Source organism: Argopecten irradians, chromosome 10 (assembly GCF_041381155.1).
Source record: "Argopecten irradians isolate NY chromosome 10, Ai_NY, whole genome shotgun sequence".
Classification (NCBI taxonomy): Eukaryota; Metazoa; Mollusca; class Bivalvia; order Pectinida; family Pectinidae; genus Argopecten; species Argopecten irradians.
This window is the reverse complement of record NC_091143.1, coordinates 36,257,917-36,282,361: the sequence shown is the minus strand read 5'-3', so window position 1 is coordinate 36,282,361 and position 24,445 is coordinate 36,257,917. Positions and strand designations below refer to the sequence as shown.

Sequence of the window (24,445 nt, the reverse complement as noted above, 5' to 3'; positions counted from 1 at the left end):
TTACGCTAACCTAAGTACTGAAGTCTACAAACCGACGTCTCGACAGCGGTCGTGACAACACCGCCATTGTTTGTCGATGACTGGTCAACCCGGCGTTATGGAACCGTTCATCCATTGTCTCCATTGTCTTAGGTCTATCATACACCAGGATGATTGTTTGTTATACCCATTCCTTAGCGTTCTTTGGCCACGTGTTGAACATAACTTTGTGCAGAGATATATTGTCAAGTGTCATTGAAGAGCTTGTCTGTTTGCTATTCAATTTTCATATGTTTAATTTCTTTGGTTTCTAAATTAAGTTTATCTACAGTGTATCGGATACAATGTTTGAGGAAATGTTAATATGATGTAGTGTCCGATAAGGATGTTACAGTGTTGTGTGAGTAGTGAGTTTACTATTATCTGGGACATAGACCGACAATGAAGATGAGGAAATCTATTGTTTCTTGATACAGGTATGTAAGACATTGTTTACTAAATATTGTATTTATCTAAACAATAAAGACAAGGGTACAGAAAATAACCAACACATTGTTAAAAACGTTATGTTGTAACTGTTAAACGATTGTAGTATTTTTACCTATCTACGATCAGTACTGTGCATATCTCTATATATACAAACATGTAACGTCTTCATATAATTGTTTTACATTGTATTTCATTCACAATAAGCATCGATCTGAAATCAATGAATATTATCTAAACTTTAACTAATTTTCTTTGCATAATCTTGATAAATCATATTGTAAAATAAAAACGTTATATTTATATGCATAATGCTTAAGTAAACGCAAATAAAATACTTAACAGATCCTGATGCATTTTCTTTAGATGTATTCATATTTATAAAGGTAAACCCGATATACGAACTAAATTTGTCGAAGTTTGATATCAGCATTAATGATAATGTTTTATATTACATTGAATTTCATATAAAAATTGACGATTTAATGATTTTCAGATAAAAATGGGATGTGGGGCCAGCATGTCTAAGACAGCTGCCGACCCTGTGAACCTTCCGGTGGAGCGGGAACAACAGCAGACGACAGTTGAGGATAGGCCATCTTTTCCATCTGAAACACAGCTTGAGATAGAGTATATAGGAGAAGATCAAGTAAGTGATGTTTTTACTTATGCTCCATACTGTCTTTTTACAATGGATATATGATGTTTGTTTTTGATAAATGAAGGTACTGCATTTATTTTCAGTCATTGGAATCACTCCAGTAAATGATTCTTTTAATCCAAATTTTGATAAATTGTAAATAATAATATGAAAAAAGTTGTTTGCTTGTGTTAGACAAACATTTATATACATTTTAAATTTTGTTGCTTGTGTGAGAAAACCATTTATATAGAAACGATTTAATGTTTACGATTCCAGTTGAAAATCATGAAAACTCTGCGACATTATCCCAAACCAGAGCCTAATCCTAAAGGTCAGAAATCGAAGTCATATATCCAATGGTTTGGGGACTGGACACCAGTGTGGCCAGACGCTGTCCAAAATATGTCGAAACGAAGACCGGCCAAACCCCAGGATACGGACTCTGGCCTGGAGGATGTAGCTAACATTGGTTTGACCACCAACGACATTGAATTCAGAGCACGCCATGTAAGCTTATATTTCTTATATTTATTTCTCCAAGATGTTTTTTCATGAGGTCATGTGATTCAATATTTTTCTTCACGTTGTTTCGTTTATAAATCAATCGGTAAAACTGTCCACTTAGCCTTATTTTTATCAGATATCTTTATTCTTAGCCATTGTTTGCTTATCTATGAAATTGTTTCGATTTCAGTTTTTTTTAAGAATTGAACAGCCGAAAATCTTAAAATGCAATGGTGAAAATTTGACGGAACATAATTGTTTCAGTTAACGAGGAATACAATGTAGCATAGCAGTTATATGAAACAGAACTCATGAGAATTACCATTTAGTCTTGAAGATAGAGATCCCAATTGTTTAAATGTAACTCAGTTTGTATAGTTATCGATACTTGTTGGTTTATGAATACTCCTAAATATACAAATATCATTGTATGACAAAAATCAATTAAAAGGTCAATAATTTATTATCATAATATATTGGAAAAAAAACCCAAAACGATTAGAAACTTTCCAAAAATCTTTTCAAATTCTCTCAAAATTTTAAAATGATTATAAATTCAATTCCACTGAATATTATTTTGTTGACAAAGCACAAAAATGATCTTAACTGAAAGATTTGAATCAGAGTCACTATTTAGGTCAAATGTCACTTCATTTCTAGAGGGATAGTTAACTTGTTCTGACATCTGATGGACTATCTATCGATATAACTTTCGGCATATAACTATATACTTAATAAAATTCACACTTATTTATTACAGAAATTTCATAATCTTTTACTTTCACGAGTTTCTTTGAATTGCAGACTCCACGTTATTTCAACGAAAGCTTTGACGACTTGATAGAATACCTCGTCATGGGTGTTGATGCTTCAGCGCAGCCCGAAATGTTGGTTGTCCAAGCGCTTGTTGGATGGCTGAGTAGTCAGAAGCTCAATACATTCAAACACCTCGAAGGAACCGAGGACACTCCTGAGGGATGTCTGGCTCTTCTTGCACAAAGGCGCACAACATTTTCCACCGTTTTCACCATCATATGCCGGTATAATTTCTATAAACTTAAGTAAAGTGAATAATGCATAAGCGGTATTTTGTTTAAGTTTACATTCACATTCTGCTGTCTTCTTGTAATGAGATTAAAGGTCAAAGTTCATTGTTTTATTTCTTTTGTTTTATATTCATTCCATATTAACATCTACTATCATATTTATTTAATAAAACCGACTACATGCTTATTATGTATAGTATCCTAACGCACCGGTACTTTGGGTCAGGAATGGGTAGCATTCTTAGAAAATTAAAGTTTCATCGTCTAAAAGCAGTTTTACGTTAAAATGATCGTATTATAATGTTTTTCAGGAAAGCCGAGATAGCATGTGTTCAGATTGGAGGAATGTGTAAAGCACTGGGAAGATACCAGCCGGGGGACACCAATATGACGGATCTAGCTTGCCTGTGGAACGCCGTTTACGTAGAGAAACACTGGTACGTCATCCACCCAATCTGGATGTGTAGGTCCTATATCGGGGCCAAATCTAGCGATTGGTTTAAGTTTACAGAGAAATCCCAGCAACTGTCAAATTTTAACAAGTTGGCATTCTCGGAATATTATACAATGACGGACCCCGAGGAGTTTAAGTACCTATGTTTCCCTTTTGACCCGCAGTGGCAGCTACAAAAGAAGCCATTATCCAGAAAGGAGTTTCTAGACCAACCATATCTTCTGCCGCCATTTTTCGGTTTGGGACTCAAACTTATCACCAAACATGCTTGTGTTCTAGAAGTAAACAATGGGAAGGCTTTGATTGAAGTCGAAGCCAAAGCAAAAAACTCAAATCTGCTTTATCTTTGGTATGATTTATCTTTCGGCAATAACATGTCATTGCTGAGTGAGTCGGACAGGGAATATTTAGATCCACAAGCGATACAAAAACATGTACGAATGCTTCGATCTGGGAATAACTGGAAATTTCATATCCATCTACCGAGGGAAGGCGTGTACAAGTTTGCAATATTTGCTGGTCCTAATCAAAACCCGTTGGTACGGGTCTGTGAATTCCTTCTGAAGTGTTCATCTCGGAAACCAAACTGTCTTCCTCTCAGAATCGACCCTGGAGCGATTGGTATTGGACCAAACATTGCATCCGAAAAAGTCGGACTAGTGATACCATTAAGACACAAAGGCGACGTCTACGTAAGGAAAGGGGATGTGTTCACAGCGAAATTTCTAGTCGACGGGAATTTCGCTGATAAGATAGAAGTAAAGGCTACATTTTACGCTTCTGGATTCGCTGGTTCAAGAACTGAGAAAGTTTCTTGTGAAATCAACAGAAAGCAAAGAGAAATAACCATCACAGCCACTGTACCAAAAGACGGGGAGTACATCCTGACGGTATGGACTGCGAGCAACTTTGAACAACGTAAACGAAACGGTTACCAACCAGTGTGCCATTACCTGTTGACGTCATACATCACACCTGTGCAACAGGTAAGTACATGTACGCTTACATTACAGTAGGAATCTTATTTTTGCTGTTTTGCTTTTTTTGTTTTTGTTTTTGTTTTTTATTTTGGTAACAAAATGATATTTATCATTTACTCTTAATTTCTTAATTCACGTCAGAGTACCCAAAACCTCCAGGTATTTGCTATTTAGATATGTTTTTAACAAAAAATGATTTGCTGTTGATTCAGTTGTATTTTAGAACATGACTCATTTGCAATCGGTTTTCTGTGTGTTGTCTGTTGTTTTTGTTGGAAAGTTTAATTGACCTGTAGTCGTTTGTCACTGGTTCCTTTGCTGACTCACATATACCCACAGTTGACCTGATGTCACTGGTTCATTTGCATACTCACATATACCGACAGTTGATCTGATGTCACTGGTTCATTTGCACCAAAGATATATTGACGACTGACCTGGCATCATTTTCTAACTCGCTTTACCCATAGTTTAATTGATATCAGTTACTTTAAACTTTTTTGATGCAGGCTCAGTTTGTTCACGATGTAATTGGCTTAATTTCTGAAATACCGTATAACCGGTTATTTTCGTGGGTCATTCGCGATTTGGACCAAAAAACGAGAAAATTAAATTTTAGTGGATTTAAAATTTCGAGCTTTGGTTGAAATGGTATATAAGTGTAATAATATTATTAATCCCGCGAGAATAACCTACTATACAGTATCATTTTATTATTGTTTCTCTTACAGTCGCCTAGACAAAGACATCAGCGACGGAAGCTCCAAGTTGCCATGGAAGCGGAAGACATGGATGGGATGGATAATGCAATCATGCATTGTATTAAAGAAGGAATAGATCCAGACGATGAGGAACTTGAGTTTGCAAGACTCAAATGTCAAATTCTTAAAGCAAGGAAAGGTAATAATAATCATACCATAGAAATATAAAAAAAAAAGTTTGAAAGCTGTCAGAATTCATGTGTGCCTCATATACCTATAGCAGTTATTATCTGCTATTGTACATATTAAAGCAAATAAGTAGATTCAAGCTATGTGAATGTAACATGATTATATCTATAAACATTTCCTGTGTAAAAATTAAATAGTTACGTAATTTAATTGTGAGAATAACGCCATATATTTGTGTGGAAACGTCATAAATATTTATATACAGAAATGATGTAACATCCTGTCTATAAAGTTGAGGGAACTCTTCATTACAACACTAACAATTATTATCAATTACTAAATGCAATACGAAACTAACCATTACGTAAATTGCTGAAGTTTCTTGGTTTTTCAATGTTTCAGACATACATGATTGCATTTTACGGAAGAACCTGGACATTACTCTACAAACATTAAAATTCATCAGACAGTCTAAACTGACCAAAGTCCTCTGCCAGGAAATCGTGACATTGGTCAACTTAAAAGAAGGTCAAGATTACGGTCATGTCGGATCAGATTGGGAGGAATCGGAGTCAGATTATTCACTCCAATATTCCCTGAATTCTATTCCAGGTTGGAATCCGGACAATTAGTATAGATATAGACAGGAAAGAATTTGAGTCATATTATTCCATTAAATAAACCTTGAATTCCATACCAGGCTGGAATCCCAAAAATTAGTATGGATATAGACGGGAAAGAATTTGAGTCATATTATTTCATTTAATATACATTGAATTCCATATCAGGCTTGAATCTGGACAATTAATATGGATATAGACCTTCTAATGATGACTTATCGTTTAGAAAATCTCTACAATATCTGGAATGTAGAGACAGAACATAAGCTAGTATATTGTAGACTTACAGGATTCGAGTGAAAATATTTCCTTTACAAAACAGTAGTATATACCTGTTAGTGATATACCTATATAATAAAATAAAATCATTCATTAAAACAATCCTAAGTTACTACATGTCTTCCTGATGGCAAATTAGTCAGGAATCTAGTCAAATATAAATATTGAATCTACCGACAGGGTGTAGACTTCATATCATAACCTTACGACTACATTCTCTGAGGACAACAAACAGAAGAAGGAAAGAACGATTTCGAACATTCCGTTCAATATATTCTACATCTGTTGAGATCCATAGAAAAACATATAATAGACAGATTATTTCATTTCAACAACAACACGTGATGGCTTCCAGTTTTCTAACAATACATTCTTTAATAATTTAAAAACATTTAATAATTTATAACATCATTTTTTAAATAATTTATAACATACATTTTTTAATAATTTATAACAATACATTTTTTTAATAATTTATAACATACATTTTTATAATTTATAACATTTTTTTAATAATTTATAACAATACATTTTTTTAATAATTTATAACAATACATTTTTTTAATAATTTATAACAATACATTTTTTTTAATAATTTATAACAATACATTTTTTAATTACTTTTTTACCGTTACCTTTTGTTTTCTGTGTTTAGAATAAATATGAATTAACCATAGATGTGAAAACAGATCAACATGCTAGTTCATTTTAAGTTCCATTATAAAATGAATAATCAATACGGTGTGAATGCAGATTATAAAATTTCTGGAGTGGCCAAAGCTGAAGGGTTTTGTTTTGTACAATTTTGTATAAATCGCTTACTATATTGATTTTTCGACTTGAATTGGTTACATTTATTTGCTTTTACTGCCATTTTGTACTGATAAGTCTCCTGAATTAGTTCTAAGTATTACTGCTTATGCATTGTGAGTTGTGCAATAATCTCGCTATCCTGAATTATGTATTGATAAAATTAGCTGAAGTCAACTTGATAGGCGATCATTTTAGACTCATACAATAACGTAACTCTGTGCTCGGCCACATAAAACCATTCTCAGACAGAGTTTTTGCTCAAATATATGATTTTACATAGCCTTGAGTAAAATAAAATCCGTCTGAGAAAGTTTTATGGTGCTGGGCCCTGGTCAATACTAGCCGAAGTTCTCTTTCTCAGCACTAGCCGAAGTTCTCTTTACTCCATTTAGGCTCGATCAGATGGGCGTCAGGCTAGTCAACCAGAGGTCACGAGTTCGATCCTGAGTGGAGGCATTGATGAAATTGTAAAGCTTATTTACCTCTGATTGGAACCATCTCGAGACGAAACATTTCCCCGCATTCTTGATGCGGCAATACGCAACATTTATTTCACATAAAAAATTGGTAAACAGTACCATGATATTGCATTAGAACTAATTTACGTACACGGCCTACTATACCTTTCAACCGGGGTACGAAATGGTGCCTATGTGTTCTAGTGGAGCTGTGCTCAGAATACCAATCGGGCACAATTTTCGAAACTTTTTTGGTAGGTTTCCAATTATTTTATGCGTATACGTGATTTATATATTATTTTTGTCCAAAACACACATAACTACCATTCTTATTATCTACCGTATCGCTTACAAGAGGTGAAAATCACAATTTGTAGACTTGCCGTATAAATTTCCTTCAGAAAGACCTTCATATGTATATGTAAAAAAAATGTCTCACTGAGGATTTAATATTTTATACGGTTCAGTTTTATTGCCTAGTAGGTAAGAGATATAAAACAAGTATGATAAATGCTTACACACGTTTTAATAATGGTTTGAGAATCATTACCTTGCTCCACTAGCAGTGATAGGCAACAATTGTATTTCTAAAGACGACAGCATTTTTTCTCTTAAGTCTTTTGAGCTACAATACGGCAGCTAGTTATTGCACCTACTAATGTGTAATTTGGTTTGTCTTTCTGCAACAGAGCTTAAACATTCTTCAAGAATATTTGTGACAAAATAAAATGTTTGAAAAAAACCTCTCTTCTTCTCTTACGCATCATGCACGGCATCTCTTTTCTCTTACGCATCATGCACGGCATTACCACGTGACATTCGCGTGAAAAACTTTGTGAATTTCACTTAAACCGGCACATTTTTCATGTGAGTTTTTCATTTATTTCACCCTTTTCCTGGCTCACGTGAAACTCAGGTGAAACAAAATATAGACCGTGTATATATTGTGAACCAAATTATTCTTGTGGTGACTTAATATACTGTTTCCGTGGCGATACAACTTAATTTCGCGATCTATTCTTCTATGTTTTACTTAACTTATAATTGGAACATTTTCGTGTGGATTTATTTTTGCGAGTTCGAACCCCATGAGGGGAAGTTGGGTTTTTTCTCCAGGAACTTGGCTTCCATCTACCACCTTAACTTTGTACTCCATTATTAAAACACCGACAGTTTACTAAAAATAGAATAGTAAGCTAAACTAATCAAGCTTAATATTAACTCTAATTTAAAGACAGGCAACTATGATATTCGCTATGTACCTCGACAAATACAGAATAACTTACGATCACGTGACCAACCTGACTGTTCCCACATGATAGTGTGTCATCACTGGGATTACGCTTGCCTTACTGCCATTTAACTGATAAGAAAGCTTTTGTGTTGAGTAGTTGTTTATCATTTTCTTTTCAGTCATATCTACTATAGATTACAGATTCATAAGGTATTCATATTTTGTTTATTCAGTATTTTACCGAATACCCCTTAACCCCATTTGTTGTTAGGCTTCACACTAATGTATAATAGTCCAATCGCCGAATTCGTTATGTACATCATGTTAATATATAATAGTCCAATGGCCGAATCCGTTACATCATGATACTTATCTAGCCAGCAATTTGCATCTTCCTCTGTCAAATCATAATAGACATAAAAAGTTAATGACCAGGAATGTATTTGTTTGTGTTGGTGTGTGCGGTACGCAAGTCCAGTAGTTATTGGTATTTATGTGTCCTTATCTTACTGGGTCATGGGTCAGTTTCCAGAATGATAGTTTCAAAGTCGTTAAATGCCAATCAAAGGATTAATGAAAATTATATCCATTCAAATCTGTTTACAAACGGAGGCCAAATAATTCCATCTAGTAGAGTTGTTAATAATTAAAAAATAAATAAAAACACATATGTTTTAATTCTAATTAATATGTATTATGTTATTGTTTATTTTTTCTGTTAATTTTTTTCTTCATCATTTTGATGCTTTAAACATCACTTGTAATTTTCTGCGCAAAATCATGCTGATGAGTGCGTGAACATCCGAAATCCGAAAAGAACACAAGAGAGAAAAGGAGGAATGTTCCAAAAAGGATTTGTAAATGGATCGTTAAGTAAAATGAATGTTCCCTGCTCGACAAAAGACAGACTGCATTCTTTCTCAATAACTGTAGTTACAACTACAGCATAGATATATTCACGTTTACAAGTGTTACCAGTAGATCAGCATCACAGAAGTCCAATATATTGATGAACTAACACACATAACATTGATGGCACGTCGTCTTCATTGTATCACGTGATCGATATATTTATATACCTGTGTATGATGATCACATGGTGTGATGGAATGTGACGTAGCCTATCGAAACAAAGGTATACTAATGTCCGTCAGCGTTGCGCACCCCAAGCCTCGCCCCTCTAGTTACATATTGGTTATCTTATCTCAAAGTCAAAGTATAGTAAACTCTACGCTACCTAACGATAGTTGGATTAATCAAACCAGAATCTAGTGGTAATGAACCTTAATGTTAAAAATAGTCATTTTTAAACGAATTGAAAGTAATATTTAACTCCTTAAAACATATATGTATACCAGTTGTTTTCTAGTAAATTGATTGTGGTATCGCCAGCCTATCCTCGATACTCCAGGGGTTCCGATCACCTACGATCTGTAGAGATAGTAAGTGATCGGAACCCCTAGATTATCGAGGATGTCTCCAACCATGCAAGCGAAAGTTCAAAATATTACGAAATACCCCTGGCTAAGTACGTGAGGCGGTATTTGAAGTATCCAGATATGTTGACAACGACACGCATTACGTATAATGAAGGCTATAGTACAATTCACAAGGCAGATAATGGCGGTTTCTAAAACAAACTCTTCTAATGATTCATTGTCTGCTGACACAACCATTAAGGATATTTAAAGCTTTTTTTTCTTTTTTTCCCTCTCATACTTCTTATCCAGTCATTTTCGCAATTTTTAATGTCAGCTGGACCCATTCAAAATGTGATTTAGGCTAATCACAAATTTAGAATAATTTACATATCTTTACGTAATGATTTCTGATTTGTGGAGAACTCCATTCTTTACCTTCATAATGATTTTAGTGAAGAAATAGTCGCAGCAAATGCGAAATTAAAATTTCCCTTATCAAGCGATTAAACTAATCATCTAAGGTATACAATTGATTAGTTGTATCTATCAATTCTTATTTCAAGTTTGACAGATAACGACATCAGAATATTATCGTTTCTTACATACCCGTTTTTCAACAGATACATGATCACTTTGTCTACCATTATATTACCATTGCATATATTTTCCAAGGATACCCAGATGTGGTCACCTTAAAATACTCTGACTCATGCAACTACTAGGAGATCACAATAATTGCTAAAAATGATATATAACATTAAGCCCAAATCATGACAGTCTCTATAATAGCATATTCTGGGTAATAAGATAGTTCTCCCACCTGAAAAAAAATGTAAAAAAAGACGTAAAAGCCAAAATTGAACATTTTATTTTTAATGTGAAAAAAGTATTGGATGGTATTTATAGAAAGGGTTGACAGTATATACACGAGCATTGAGATTGTCATGATCTGTACTTGTAGGGTAGTCAAATCACTTTTTGGAGAGAGCCAGCAGAGTTTCGTCTAACGTCGATTTGTTGTTAAAGTGGACTGGTCCTCTTAAATTATTTGCTCCCTCGGAGATTTTTATCCAAAAAAGAAATTATTTAAATAGTAACAGGTCATTTTAACAAACGTCTCAGATTTTACTTAATTATAAATTACCGTATCATAGGTCAGACATAACTCGATTTTTATTTAAAACAATAAATCAGATTTTAGCGAAAGGATTTTTTTCGTGAGCTGATTACAGGAATTTCTCAAAGTTCACGGATAAAATCATGTTTATATTCTAAGCAATGTGTAGAAAAATCGAAAAAATATCCCAATATAAAGCACTTCGTAAAGACACAGGGGATAATAATCTTTACAGCCAATTAGTAGTCAGATTGTGTTAAAATTGACCCTTTAGGACCCAGAGAAAGGGGTCTTATGAAGCAGGTGGTTTGGCTGTACTGGTACCCAATAGCTAGGTAACAGCCAGGTAAAGTTGCGATATCTTGTATCAGCGAAAAGAGGGTGCTCAATGTTAACGGCATTAATACTGAATTAATTCATACGTATTTTTACAGACAATTTCAAATACTGCTTTATTAATACCCAAGCGAGAAACATTTCAATATTTCTATTATCAACTAATCATAACAAAACCCCAGCATAATCATCAATGTTGGTGTTGTAATTTCACTTTAGGGTTTGAATTTAATTAGAATCAGCGTTTAAATTTTTTTTATTTCAAGCGTGTCGACTCTTCTTATAATTTTAAGCGTGATAAAAAATATCAATTTACACCTGAAACATTCAGTGATAATTACATTCAGTAAGAAAATGGAAATAAATAAAACTTGTATGAGGTAAATATTAAATTAATTATTATTTAAATAGGACGAACGATTTTTATTTAGTATTTCATAAGTAGAAAAAAAATGTGAGTGGGAGATAAAGGTGTGGTACGATTTGGTCAAAAGGCATTTATCAGACACAGGTACTCGGGTAACAACCAATACGTATGATAAAATTCTATTAAAATTGAGAACTGGTGGAGAGATGGACACTCCCCTATACCATCACATGGGTGTAAGGCCAGGGCGTGTGATGAGGCGATGACGTCACTGCGGCTAGTATTATAAGGTGACCGCTATCTGGGTATAGGACCATTTCGGAACATATCTCCACTGTCCAAACAGGAGATAGTGGCAGACACCACTTAACTGTATAAATATATATGTGGTATTTCCTATCACCGGCCTAGCATCCAAGTCTATCGTGGTTTCCAGAGAAATATCAAAATAATAATGGATATTGAATTATTTCTTATACCAATATTCATAATTTTCCTTGAAGGTAAGTTATTATAACATGTATTAATATACTATATAATGTAGGGTTAATATTGATTATTGATTTTTGTTCGATCACAAGCTTAGAATTTCGTCTTACATGGAATACTGTCATATTTACGCGTACAGTCATAGATTTACATTTTTTTTATTTAATTAAAATTTTGATATCTGTCACTAAAAGTTTTATTCGGTGATGAATTTCATGTGTCATAATCTCGTCTGTTCATGTATATATAAATTATATCGGACATTTTTTCATTAAATTAAAAATGATTAACCACTTTGACTTTTTACCACATGTAGCAGACGAAATTAATAAATTACCAAACATAATCATTGAAAAGACTGTTGTATGATTTTGTAAATTGTAAATGTAAATGAATTTTCACGTATCTTTTATAATAAAAGTGATTTAAGATTCAAAGTTCAAATATCTGTGTCATGGCTTATGCCTTCCATGAAAATATTTGGTATTTTCTCTATATTGCCTTAATGTTTCCCAGGTAGCCCTTTCGCTGTGGGTATCAATGTATTACCAAACGTGGATGATGTCTGTGGATTACAGAACCCCGATTTGCTCCCCCAGGGATGTGATTTTAGTAATACTACACAGTTCTGTAACTATAGTCACCAACCGGAAGGAGTATGGTTGAGAAACGACGGCAAATATCCCAAAACATTTCTGTCTTACAACAAAATCGAATCATCACCAAATGGTAATTAACGGTTGATATACACACAATGGTACTATTTTTTCAAATAAAAAAAATCTTGCTAATATTATTTTGCTCTCTATGTTTTAAATGCTATTACCCAGCATATGGGTTTTTAAAACATAATTTATATCCTGGTCTAAGCGTATATAGATATATATTATTTAGCTTATCTTTTCTGCTGTCAATATACTGTAAAGAATTAGTATTAGGTTATATTCGTGATTTGTTTCAAACCACGATTTCAAAACACCAGCGAAAATTAATACACAATGAAAGTATTAATGTACCAAAAATGTAGCGCGATATTCGAAACACAAAATTCAGACATTGTGAAATTAATGCACTTAACAGTATAATTCTGGGGAAATTGTGTGGAAAATAAGCGCGTTACTTGTTCAATGACAGATTTTTTTAACCCCTTCTCGTGGTACACAGCCAATATTTCTTCCCATGAATTTTACGTGAAATTTCACGTGAATGTCATGTGAATTTCACGTTTAAATTCATGTGAAGAAATATTGCCTGCGTAAAACCTAATCGCTCCTTTTTTTAGTATTCTCCTTCTACAATCCCCCTTATGATTGAGATTGGCTTTAATGATGAATCGGTTGTTTGATGCAGAGCTGGTAATTGTTTTATGCATATGTGTACATTGTATATCACAATACTTGTTTTTATTTATTTTTTGTTTCGTCTTTCTATTGAACAATGTCTTTACTGGTTCGTATTGTGTTGTTGGTTTTTAAAATGCTTCTGAGTTTATTCCCTATAAAGATGATTTTAGATTGATTCATAATCGTAAAATAATAGTCAATACTCTCTGACCTTGACCTCGAGGTTAATTTTGATGCCAACTATCACTCAACTCTTTTAACCCCACGGCTTTTTTTGTTACCTCGGAAAGCTATGTTTCTTAAATGAAAATATTTTGTTATCATATTTTACTACTAATAACATTGTGCCTTTTTTTACATTTACAGGAACCTATGCTGTGGCCAATTTTGATCAGCTGGGCTATGACGAGGAGGCAGCCCTCCTATCCCCACAAATAGAAAGCGGACTAGTATGTGTGGAGTTTATTTACTTTCTAAAGACTTATGATTTTAATCTTATGGTTATGGCAGATAACTCAACACTATGGACTTCACCTGGATATTCAATGTCTGATAGAAAGTGGAACACTGTCGTTTTAGCCGTCAACAGCTCAGATCCATATCAGGTATGAATTCTTTTCTTATAATTTGTAGATATTATAGACTATATGTAAATGAAGGATGCAACACAAAATGTAGTAAAACCCAAGACTGATAAAAGAAATCTTTTAAAACTTCCGTAAAATCTAATATGAATGAAGACTCATTTAAAATCCTATATTAATGATGAATTCTGTATGTGTATTTACTTTTTCGTTTCAGTTACAATTCAAAACGACAAAAATAAGTGGGCTTGCAACTGTTGGTTTTGACTCAGTAAAATTATGGCGTGCATTCAAACCGACAACTATTGCACCTACAACAACAACATTATCTTTCCAAACAGCCATCCTCCAACAAATAAGCGGAACACCATTGGAGAAAATTACCAATGCTGACAACTTTTGCACAACGATACATAAAACACTGCTACCAGAAAGTTGTACATTTGATTCTGGATTCTGTAACTTCACATATCCTCAAGAATCTCACCCCTGGGAAGTTGTCAGTGGGAGGAGAATGTCATCATTATATGGAACTATTGAAGCATCTCCGAACGGTAACATGATACCAACATATTACATCTTAATATAGTTGAATAGTCTATGACTTTTAAATAAATTCATAAATTTGTAATCAGAAAGTCTTTTAAATTTAAATATTGATTTTAAAATAACTCGGAAATCTCCGGACTGGTCCGATATATACTGGTATTGCAATTTTAGTCGCGTGATACTAATTGGGATGTTCCGATATATACTGGTATTGTAGATGTTGATCAAATGATGCAACTCGATTTTTCAATATTATCCGAAACTGTGAAACAAGGTGTTTGCGGTTCTTTCAAAACGTGTTATATTTCATACAATATTTACCACTATGTCAATAGTATATTGGTGCTTTTATGGGTCTGAACCATTATATGCAAGCATCCATATTCACACATTGTATGTTTTATGACGGTTTTTGATGGTAAACATTACATGAAATAAAACTTTAAGATTATAACGGATACAAAATCATTTCCTGCATTTTGAGACTACTATGACTTTGTGTAACAATTACAGCCTCTCTTGACTGTAATAAAATATCGAATTATCATATAATAATTGTTAAAATGAAAACTAATAGAGAAGTTATCGTAATCGGTATTAAAATCGAAAAAAGAGTAATTCTGACAACACAAACGACATTAAATTAATTTCCCAAAGTTACTTTCCCGAAAGAGCATGTCGTTAATATATCGAGAATATCTAAATATAGTAAAATTGGTTCCTAAAACAGTAATTATTATAAATTCGCATGTGTTTAAGGCAGTTGCAGGACTGCTGAAAATTGATTTGAATTTGTTTTTACTATCAAGAATATCTCTGAGATGATCTTGGAGGTGGTAGTTATTTTGTCCAACCATTTTGATTTGGTAAAGATTAAATAAAGCTTAATTGATATTTTTTTCTATTCAATATATAGTAAACGCGATTTTCTCTTTCGCCTGCTCCGCCAACCCTAATTGCCAATAGCCTGAGGCTAAATTTAGTGTTGTGAAATACGATGACCCGTTCAATGCGTTCAAACTATCGTCTTTGCGCGGCAGAGAATACGCGTCCTTCCGAGTTACTAAGTTCAATTTTCGGTACTCAATGCAAAATCGCATGGACCCATCACGTTTTTGAACTAACACTATGGGCGAAGCCGACTACCCGACAGCTCTATGATCCCCTCTGACATCATATCTCGAACCTGCCTATCAACCTCCTCGCGCTTATGTATCGGAAGCCTATATGCTCTTTGTTTAATAGGAAGTTCATTATCGGTATCTATGTCATATTATATTAGTATGACGAATAATACCCTTACCATTAGTAGAATAAAATTATGACAATTTTTTTATCATAAGTGCATCCGGATATTAATTTAATTTTGATTATCTGATATTAAAATTGAAGAGAGATCTGAAGAATTCAGCACCATTACCTCTTTTGTCGAGCTTCCATTTTATTTGGTTTTAATTTTGGTCTTTGTCTAAACTGTTGTTTTTATTTCGTTGTAGGGAGTTACGCTAGTAAACAATTTCGATTTAACGATATATCAGACCTTAGTACAGATGTACCGGAAGGGGAAATATGCATAGAATTTCTTTATTACCTGGCAACCAGTAATTCCAACATCCGGGTTGTCGTGTCGTCACAATCCCAAAATGAGGACGTATGGGATTCAACAGGTGGGCATTCTGGTATATGGAAATCGGCCGTGATTGGAATAAAGAGTACTGCTAACTTCCAGGTAAGATATCTTTTTCAAATACGACCATCCTCATAACGAACATTCTCCAGTCTTCTTTACGTACTTCGAATACTTATTTTGAGTTTTACTAAAGGCTAGTTTGTTCTTTTGTTTATAATTTCGATAGGAAAAAAGGACAGTAAATGTTTTACGTGAAATACATGTACTAAAGTCCACTTTTAATTCAAATGCATTATATTCACAGCTTTCATTCACGTCTACAAAAACAAATTACAAGAACACTATTGGTATTGATGATGTCAGAATTTGGAAAGTTTCTCTACCCACGACTACTACAGAACGAACTAAGGCTACAAGTATCCCTCCTGTATCACATGTTCCCGTGACAAGAACTTCGGCATTAACCAGTACAGCAAAAGTATCAGCATCTATCACAACTCCCGCTTCATCAACCAAAATACCGATGTCAGTCACTACCGCTACTTCCACTTCATCATCAACTATCTTATCTACAATCGTCTCATCAAAAACTAGCTTTTCAATAACCACCTCATCGACAACACCTTCTGCTGTTGTTACATCAACCAAAACAACTCTCGGCACGATACCAACAAAAACCACCTTACCATCAACCACCTCACAAACAACAAACGCCCCGCCAACAACAACAATAACCACCTCGACCACATCTCCAACCAAAATACAAACCACCTTACCATCAACCACCTCACCACCAACAACAACAAACGCCCCGCCAACAACAACAACAACAACCTCGACCACATCTCCAACCAAAACAACAACCTCCTTACCATCAACCACTTCGCCAACAACAACAACCACATCGCCGGCAGCTACCTCCGTCACCACCACCACATCACCAACCAAAACTACAACGAGCGCGTTACCAACATCAACAATATCCACTGTGACACCTATTGTCGACTTATCGACCGGAAGTAACATTTCCGCCATCTTAAATGCTGAAGATTTTTGCCAAAACGGAAATAGAAGAATGCTATCAGAAAGAAGTTGCAATTTTGATTCAGATCTTTGTAACTACACATCTAAATCAGTGCGTCACCCGTGGGATACGCATACTGGAACATCCATTACTATATTCGGAAGCATCAATGCGGAACCGAACAGTAAGTATTAAACGACCTTTGTACAAAACAATGCAAATACGTAGCAGTTTGAATCCATGCAGACGTAATGATAAATGTCGATTTTACAAAACAAAAAAAGTCACAATAACTACCGCTAAAATAAGTATGTTTACAGAAACAATTTTAACCTAAATCACGATACTCAGTTCGTACAATCTTTATCAGTATTGTGATATATTGAATATATTTTGAAAGCAGGTCAACACTTCAAGGGTACTCACAATAATCAAGAAACAAAAATGTTTCGTTCCTAATTGATTTTCAAAAGTTTCGAGAATAAAAAAAAGAAAGGAAAAAAATCCCGGTTCATTTAAAATCAATGGAAAGTAAACGTCATTAATGTAAAACATTTTGTTAATGCAGGGACATATGCAGCTAAAACGTTTGGTGCTGGACTGTATGAAGATCCTTTATCAGCCAGTCTAAGTACGTCAGTACCGGAAGGGGATGTTTGTGTTGAGTTCTCTTACTTCGTCAGCCATTCAGATCTTCTCGTAGTAGCCAACATCCAATCAGATAATTTACCATTGTGGAACACAACGGACGAATCAATAAGCGGATGGAAACGCGCAGTCATCGCATTCCGAAGTTCCGTTCCGTTCCAGGTGAGTAAAGTTAGATATGCTTGATTTATTATATGGTAGGATGCAGAAAACGTATTTCTTATAGGACGGCAATATTATCGTTTACCACATCCTCGATACCACAGGGATTATTATCACTGTCGTTATATACCTTTGGAATATATCCCCGGAATATATTTTTTTTATATAAGTCGAAGGCAGTTCGGGAGAAACGAAAGCTGACCAATCACAGGCCCGCACCGACTGCCTTTGGATATTACAAAGAGAGCACAGACCAACTTCAAAGTTTCAAGCCAAATAGTCAAACACAGTGTATCGTCATTCGATTATTGTGATGCGCATCAAAAGACCAAACTACACCTGCTCTCTTCTCTGTAGTCGTATACAGAGCAATCAATGTTGCTTTGGCATATTCAAAAGGTGGATATGACGACAGTGATTTCATCAATATCGAAGATGCTTTTACCACTACCTAGGTTAAAAAGCTGTTTTATTTTCCTAATATGAATGAATGGCTGTAAATTTACAAAATAAAAAAACAATGTTAAAATTTCACCTTATTAAAACTATTTTACCTGACTTGGACAACCACATTGTCCCGAATTCAGAATGGAAATTGGCTTTTTAAAAAAACATCCATTACGTTTCCCTCGACAGAAATCACCTTCATGAAGTCTATTGTTTATAGATATTATATCATCCTCTATACTTTGCATTTACATTTAATGTCTAACATACACAAATGGATGAAGTTTGATACAATGATATTGTATGAAGTAACACAGCCTGGGGTTGAATTTGGGGTCAAACGGTAAAGTTCAAAGGTAATTGTTCCAAAATTGATTTTTGGGGAAATTTTGGCTTCCAGTCAATAACTTGAGAATGAATTGATGGACTTAATTGAGACTTTACACAATGGTACCTTACGAGGCAATACAGCCCGGCATTAAATTTGGGGTCAAAAGGTCAATTACAAAGATCACTGTTACTACAATAGATTTATAGCGTGTAGGGGTCGGCAGGGGATATGGATTACTTCAGCAATACTCATATATGGTATATTTATGGTTGCTCTACATTAAAATCAAAGCCACCTATAAATTGCAATTGCCATTTGATAAATGATGCACATAGCCGCGGGACAAAATGGCGCTGCTGAAATGTTTTTTTCCCGCATCTGGTTAAAAACAATCAGCCAATCAGCGAGCAGCTAATCTGGCTCTGGAGGTCCCTGCAAAAATATGGAGGCTCAATAAAAGAATACAAGGGAATTATATGAAAATATTTAAAATAAATGTGTCGCAGTATAAATTAAGCTATGCATAAAGCTTGTATTTATGATTTTCTTGATTTTTCAGATATCGTTTACAACAGCGAAATCGACCTATAACAGTCTGATTGGATTAGATGATGTTGAAATATGGAGTGTATTGAGACCATCTACCACTTCAACAACAACTTCAACGACTGTTACAACCACTAGTTCTACATCGACGACAATGCATCCTACTACAGCATCACCAATGGCAACTACAAGATCAACATCAACACCTAAATCAACCACAACAACACCTACATCAACCACAACAACACCTACATCAACCACAACAACACCTACATCAACCACAACAACACCTACATCAACCACAACAACACCTACATCAACCACAACAACACCTACATCAACCACAACAACACCTACATCAACCACAACAACACCTACATCAACCACAACAACACCTACATCAACCACAACAACACCTACATCAACCACAACAACACCTACATCAACCAACAACAACACACTACATCTACCACCACAACACCTCATCAACCACAACAACACTACATCAACCAAAAACAACACCTACATCTACCACAACAACACCTACATCAACTACAACAACACTTACATCAACCAAAACAACACCTACATCTACCACAACAACACCTACATCAACAAAAACACCTACATCAACACAACAACACCTACATCAACCAAACACACATCACACACACACACACATCAACTACATCACACAAACAACACTACATCACCAAACAACACCTACATCAACAACAACACCTACATCAACACAACAACACCTACATCACCAAAAACCACATCACCTACATCAACAACACACCTACATCAACACAACACACTACATCCAACAACACCTACATCACACACACACCTACATCAACCAACACAACCAACACACATCAACTACAACAACACCTACATCAACCACAACAACACCTACATCAACCACAACAACACCTACATCAACCACAACAACACCTACATCAACCACAACAACACCTACATCAACCACAACAACACCTTCATCAACCACAACAACACCTACATCAACCACAACAACACCTACATCAACCACAACAACACCTACATCAACCACAACAACACCTACATCAACCACAACAACACCTACATCAACCACAACAACACCTACATCAACCACAACAACACCTACATCAACCACAACAACACCTACATCTACCACAACAACACCTACATCAACCACAACAACACCTACATCAACCACAACAACACCTACATCAACCACAACAACACCTACATCAACCACAACAACACCTACATCAACCACAACAACACCTACATCAACCACAACAACACCTACATCAACCACAACAACACCTACATCAACCACAACAACACCTACATCAACCACAACAACACCTACATCTACCACAACAACACCACAACAACACCTACATCCACCAACCACACCTACAACTACAACAACACCTTCCATAACTATTAAAACACTTACTATAACACCAATTAAAATCACCGCACCTATCACAACTACAACTCCTACCACAAGCAAAACATCCACATCAACTACAACATCTGCTACCACATCAACATCAACAATTGCTGCAATCATAACAAAGCCAACCACAACAGCTACAACACCTACCGCAACTACTACCACATCAACTTCTACAACACCTGCTGCAACCACAGCAACACCTATCGCAACAAAACCTACCACAACACCGATTAAAACAACAGGCGCTGTAACATCTACCAGTTTAAAGCCTACCAGATCTACCACAGAAACACCTGGTTCTAATTCAGCCAACTCGGGAGACCATGCTAGTCTTTCAGATAACGAGATAATTCTAATCGCTAGTACAGTGTCTGGATGTCTATTCGTATTGGCCATCACCTGTGTCATTGTGTATGCTATGTACAAGAAAAGACGAGAATCGGAAATATTAAAATCATATTTGAAAAATAGAATTTGAATATTATAATATAATTGATAACAACTGATACAATGTCGAATCCTGATTGGAGGAAGAGCTAGTGTGGTCATGAATTTATTACAGTCACCTGTCCATACATAGAATTGTCGCACACTCGGAATCGTGACGTGAAAATGATGGAAACACCATGATCTGGGATTCACATGTTACTTCTATAAAACGGTTTTTTATAACTTAAAAAAATATTTATCATATTTCCGAATAGTGTTATCACGTGACTGACCAATATGAACAGGTGATGGAACAAAGATTGTTAATAGATGACTAGAACAATTTTGTTATATTTCACCTATGTCCATAATTGCCATTAGAATCATTAGCTTTAAGGTAGGTTTCGCTTAACCAAATAAATATTTTTTGTAAAATCCGATAAACGGAAAAAACGATGAAAAAAATATGTTAAAAATACCTCAATTTGATTTCTTTATGTGTATGAGATTGAACAAATGTGTCTTGATTACAAGATTGAAGGAAATCCTTGATTTATTTCGATGTCAGTCAGACAGTATAATATGCAAGTGAAGCTGCAATGGATTCTGCTGTCGAAGTTTTACGCATGCGCATTGTAACGCACTAAAAGTAAACAAAATGGCTGAACGAAAATGAGATAAAAATAATTATCTGAATCGGCAACAAAGAGGAGGAAATTAGAATGGAATCTGGTAGCACTCTATAATATGTCTAGGGAATGAAATTCAGAGATGACTCGTAGCAATAGAAGAAACAGGAGCAACATCTCAAGCGGAACTTGCCCGAATCTGTTGGTATTCTTGTTGCACGTGGTGAGTTAATTTCAACACATATGCCAGCTAGCGAACATACAGCCGAAGACTAACTACATACATGTTTAGTGTACTAAGCTAGCGAGCGTATGTAAGTAACATGAAGTGTTTTAGATAACATGATATGTATAAACAGTCCATCGCACTTCGATTTTTTGTTGTTTTTTAAACTAAACATGCCGTGGCAAACTGCCACTGCTATATAACTTTTTTGTTGCACGCTTACGTTTGTTGATGCGGCCTCGTTTTTTTAAAAAAATACGTCATGCTCTATGTTAAGTCTGACTTCGCTCTATTTTTTGCGGAGTATTTTCCTAGTCAAGCTAGGCAATTGACCACCCATATTCTTCGTTGTATGCATTGAAAATGAACTGCAGATTATATCTGTGTACAGAATAAATTTCAATTTCGTGGTCTTTATATTTCATTGGGCGAAACCTACCTTTAAAGGTAGATAACTCGTTCGAGCTTAGCTGTTTACATCTGATTGTTTAATCAGTAGAATAAAATACTGCAAACCAACTTTCTGTGTCGCGGCATCTTAACTTGATGATTTCCATTTCAAAACAAGATTAACATTCGCGGATTTAAAAAAAAAATGACTGGAACTCCCTATCAGTATCAATGGTATAGGTGTTTGTTCGCGGTGATAAACTTTTGCGAATTTATATGGGTCAGGAAATTCGCGAAAGTGAAAGATTTGGTTTACAGTACTGCTTTTAATTCAGAAATATTATTCATATCGTGATGTTACAGTATTATAAATTACTATTATGTATTAATAGAGAATCTTATTTATTCGATTTGCAATATGTAATATATATACATGTGTTTTGATCTTTAAATTTTTTTTTCTCCAATTGGTCACAAACATTGTATAAATATTACAAAGAAAGCCATAGAAATTAAATAGAATTAGTGTGCATTAAAAAGATTTAAAAGTGTAAATATTAGTACAAAAACAGAGATTAATGGGAGAAAAAAAAAGTAGAAAAATGCAATATCTATATTGTTTAAAGGCCCACTACCTTTCCAGAGCAAAATATATAGATTTCTTAAAAACATTAATAACCTCAGAAAATATATACCGATGGCCTAAAATGAGGTTACAACACAATTTCCTGCGTAATATATGATAACAATGGAGAGTCATTTCGCTGTTTTACCGTCTGCCGCAGTGATAGCCAACTACCGCGCGGTATTTAGGACGACGGGGGGAAACATAAGACGACCCGCGTTATGAAAATTAACATTTTATTTATTTTAATTAAATTGTTTAGGAGGAGATAATAAGTGTAGTATTAACGTTAAGTTAATAACTTTTGTAACTCTACAAAACTATCAATCTCGTTTTACATTCCCATTTTAAAAATAAAAAACCATTTCGGAAAGGTAGTGGGCCTTTAATTGAGCCTCTCAATAGAAGATTGACGTGATGTTTTTTTACATGTATTTGTATAGGTGAAGCTTTAACATAGTGCTGGAAAATGGAATTGTAAATCATAAGAAAACTTAATTTGTTCGCTTCGGTTTATATTTTTTTCCACATCCATATCATATCTTATTCACCAGGACAAAGGTGTATAATTGTATATTATGTTAATATCATCATTATGTACAGTCTACTTTTGTAAGGGAGGCATTATCAATCATTTCACTTTTCTACCATTTAAACATGCATATCATCCTTATGTTGTTCTATGAAAGTCATCGAAAATCGGTTTCGGGGAGTTGAATGAACTTATTTAATTTATGAAATAATGTAAGAACTCAAAGTCTGAACAACACCCTCATTGAAATTATAATGTTATAATGATGAACTGTTCAGTGTTATATTAAGAACTGTGGTTTCTTCATGTAAGTCAGGACAGAAAGTTGGTCCAATTACGATACATAGAACAATGTAACATTCATAACATAGAAATATTAATCTAAAAGAAAAAAGAATTTAATTCAAAACATTAAATTTTTATCCAAAAAAAAAAAAAATTTGATCAAAACACATTTGTACAAATATGAAATATAAATGTATATTTAAAAACTAATTTATTTTGTAAAAGTACCATGGTATTTGTTCTATTTTTCATGAATATAAATGAACATTTCAAATTACATAGTGGTATTCAATGAGCATGTTTTTAAGGTTCAAGAATAATGTTTGTAATACATATTATAGTGTTTTACGTCCCATACCAATTGACCCAAGGGGATAACCAATACTAGTATAAAATTTAAAAAATACTAAAATAAAATGTTTTGTATTATACGTATTTTGCCTTTATTGTCGCTGCCCTTCTGATGAATATT

At 34.4% G+C, this 24,445-nt stretch overlaps 1 protein-coding gene and 1 pseudogene across 1 annotated transcript; both read left to right on the top strand.

Moving 5' to 3' along the window:
* The first annotated feature begins 130 nt into the window (after positions 1–130).
* On the top strand, positions 131–6,263 carry LOC138333780 (hillarin-like). Its single transcript, XM_069282364.1, has 7 exons — positions 131–455; positions 962–1,114; positions 1,385–1,615; positions 2,417–2,652; positions 2,970–4,098; positions 4,824–4,992; positions 5,385–6,263. Exons 2-7 carry the CDS (start codon positions 968–970, stop codon positions 5,612–5,614), a joined length of 2,142 nt encoding a protein of 713 aa, XP_069138465.1. The 5' UTR covers positions 131–455; positions 962–967; the 3' UTR covers positions 5,615–6,263.
* Positions 6,264–12,081: 5,818 nt separating this feature from the next.
* Positions 12,082–22,283, top strand: LOC138332682 (uncharacterized; annotated as a pseudogene).
* Positions 22,284–24,445: the final 2,162 nt, after the last annotated feature.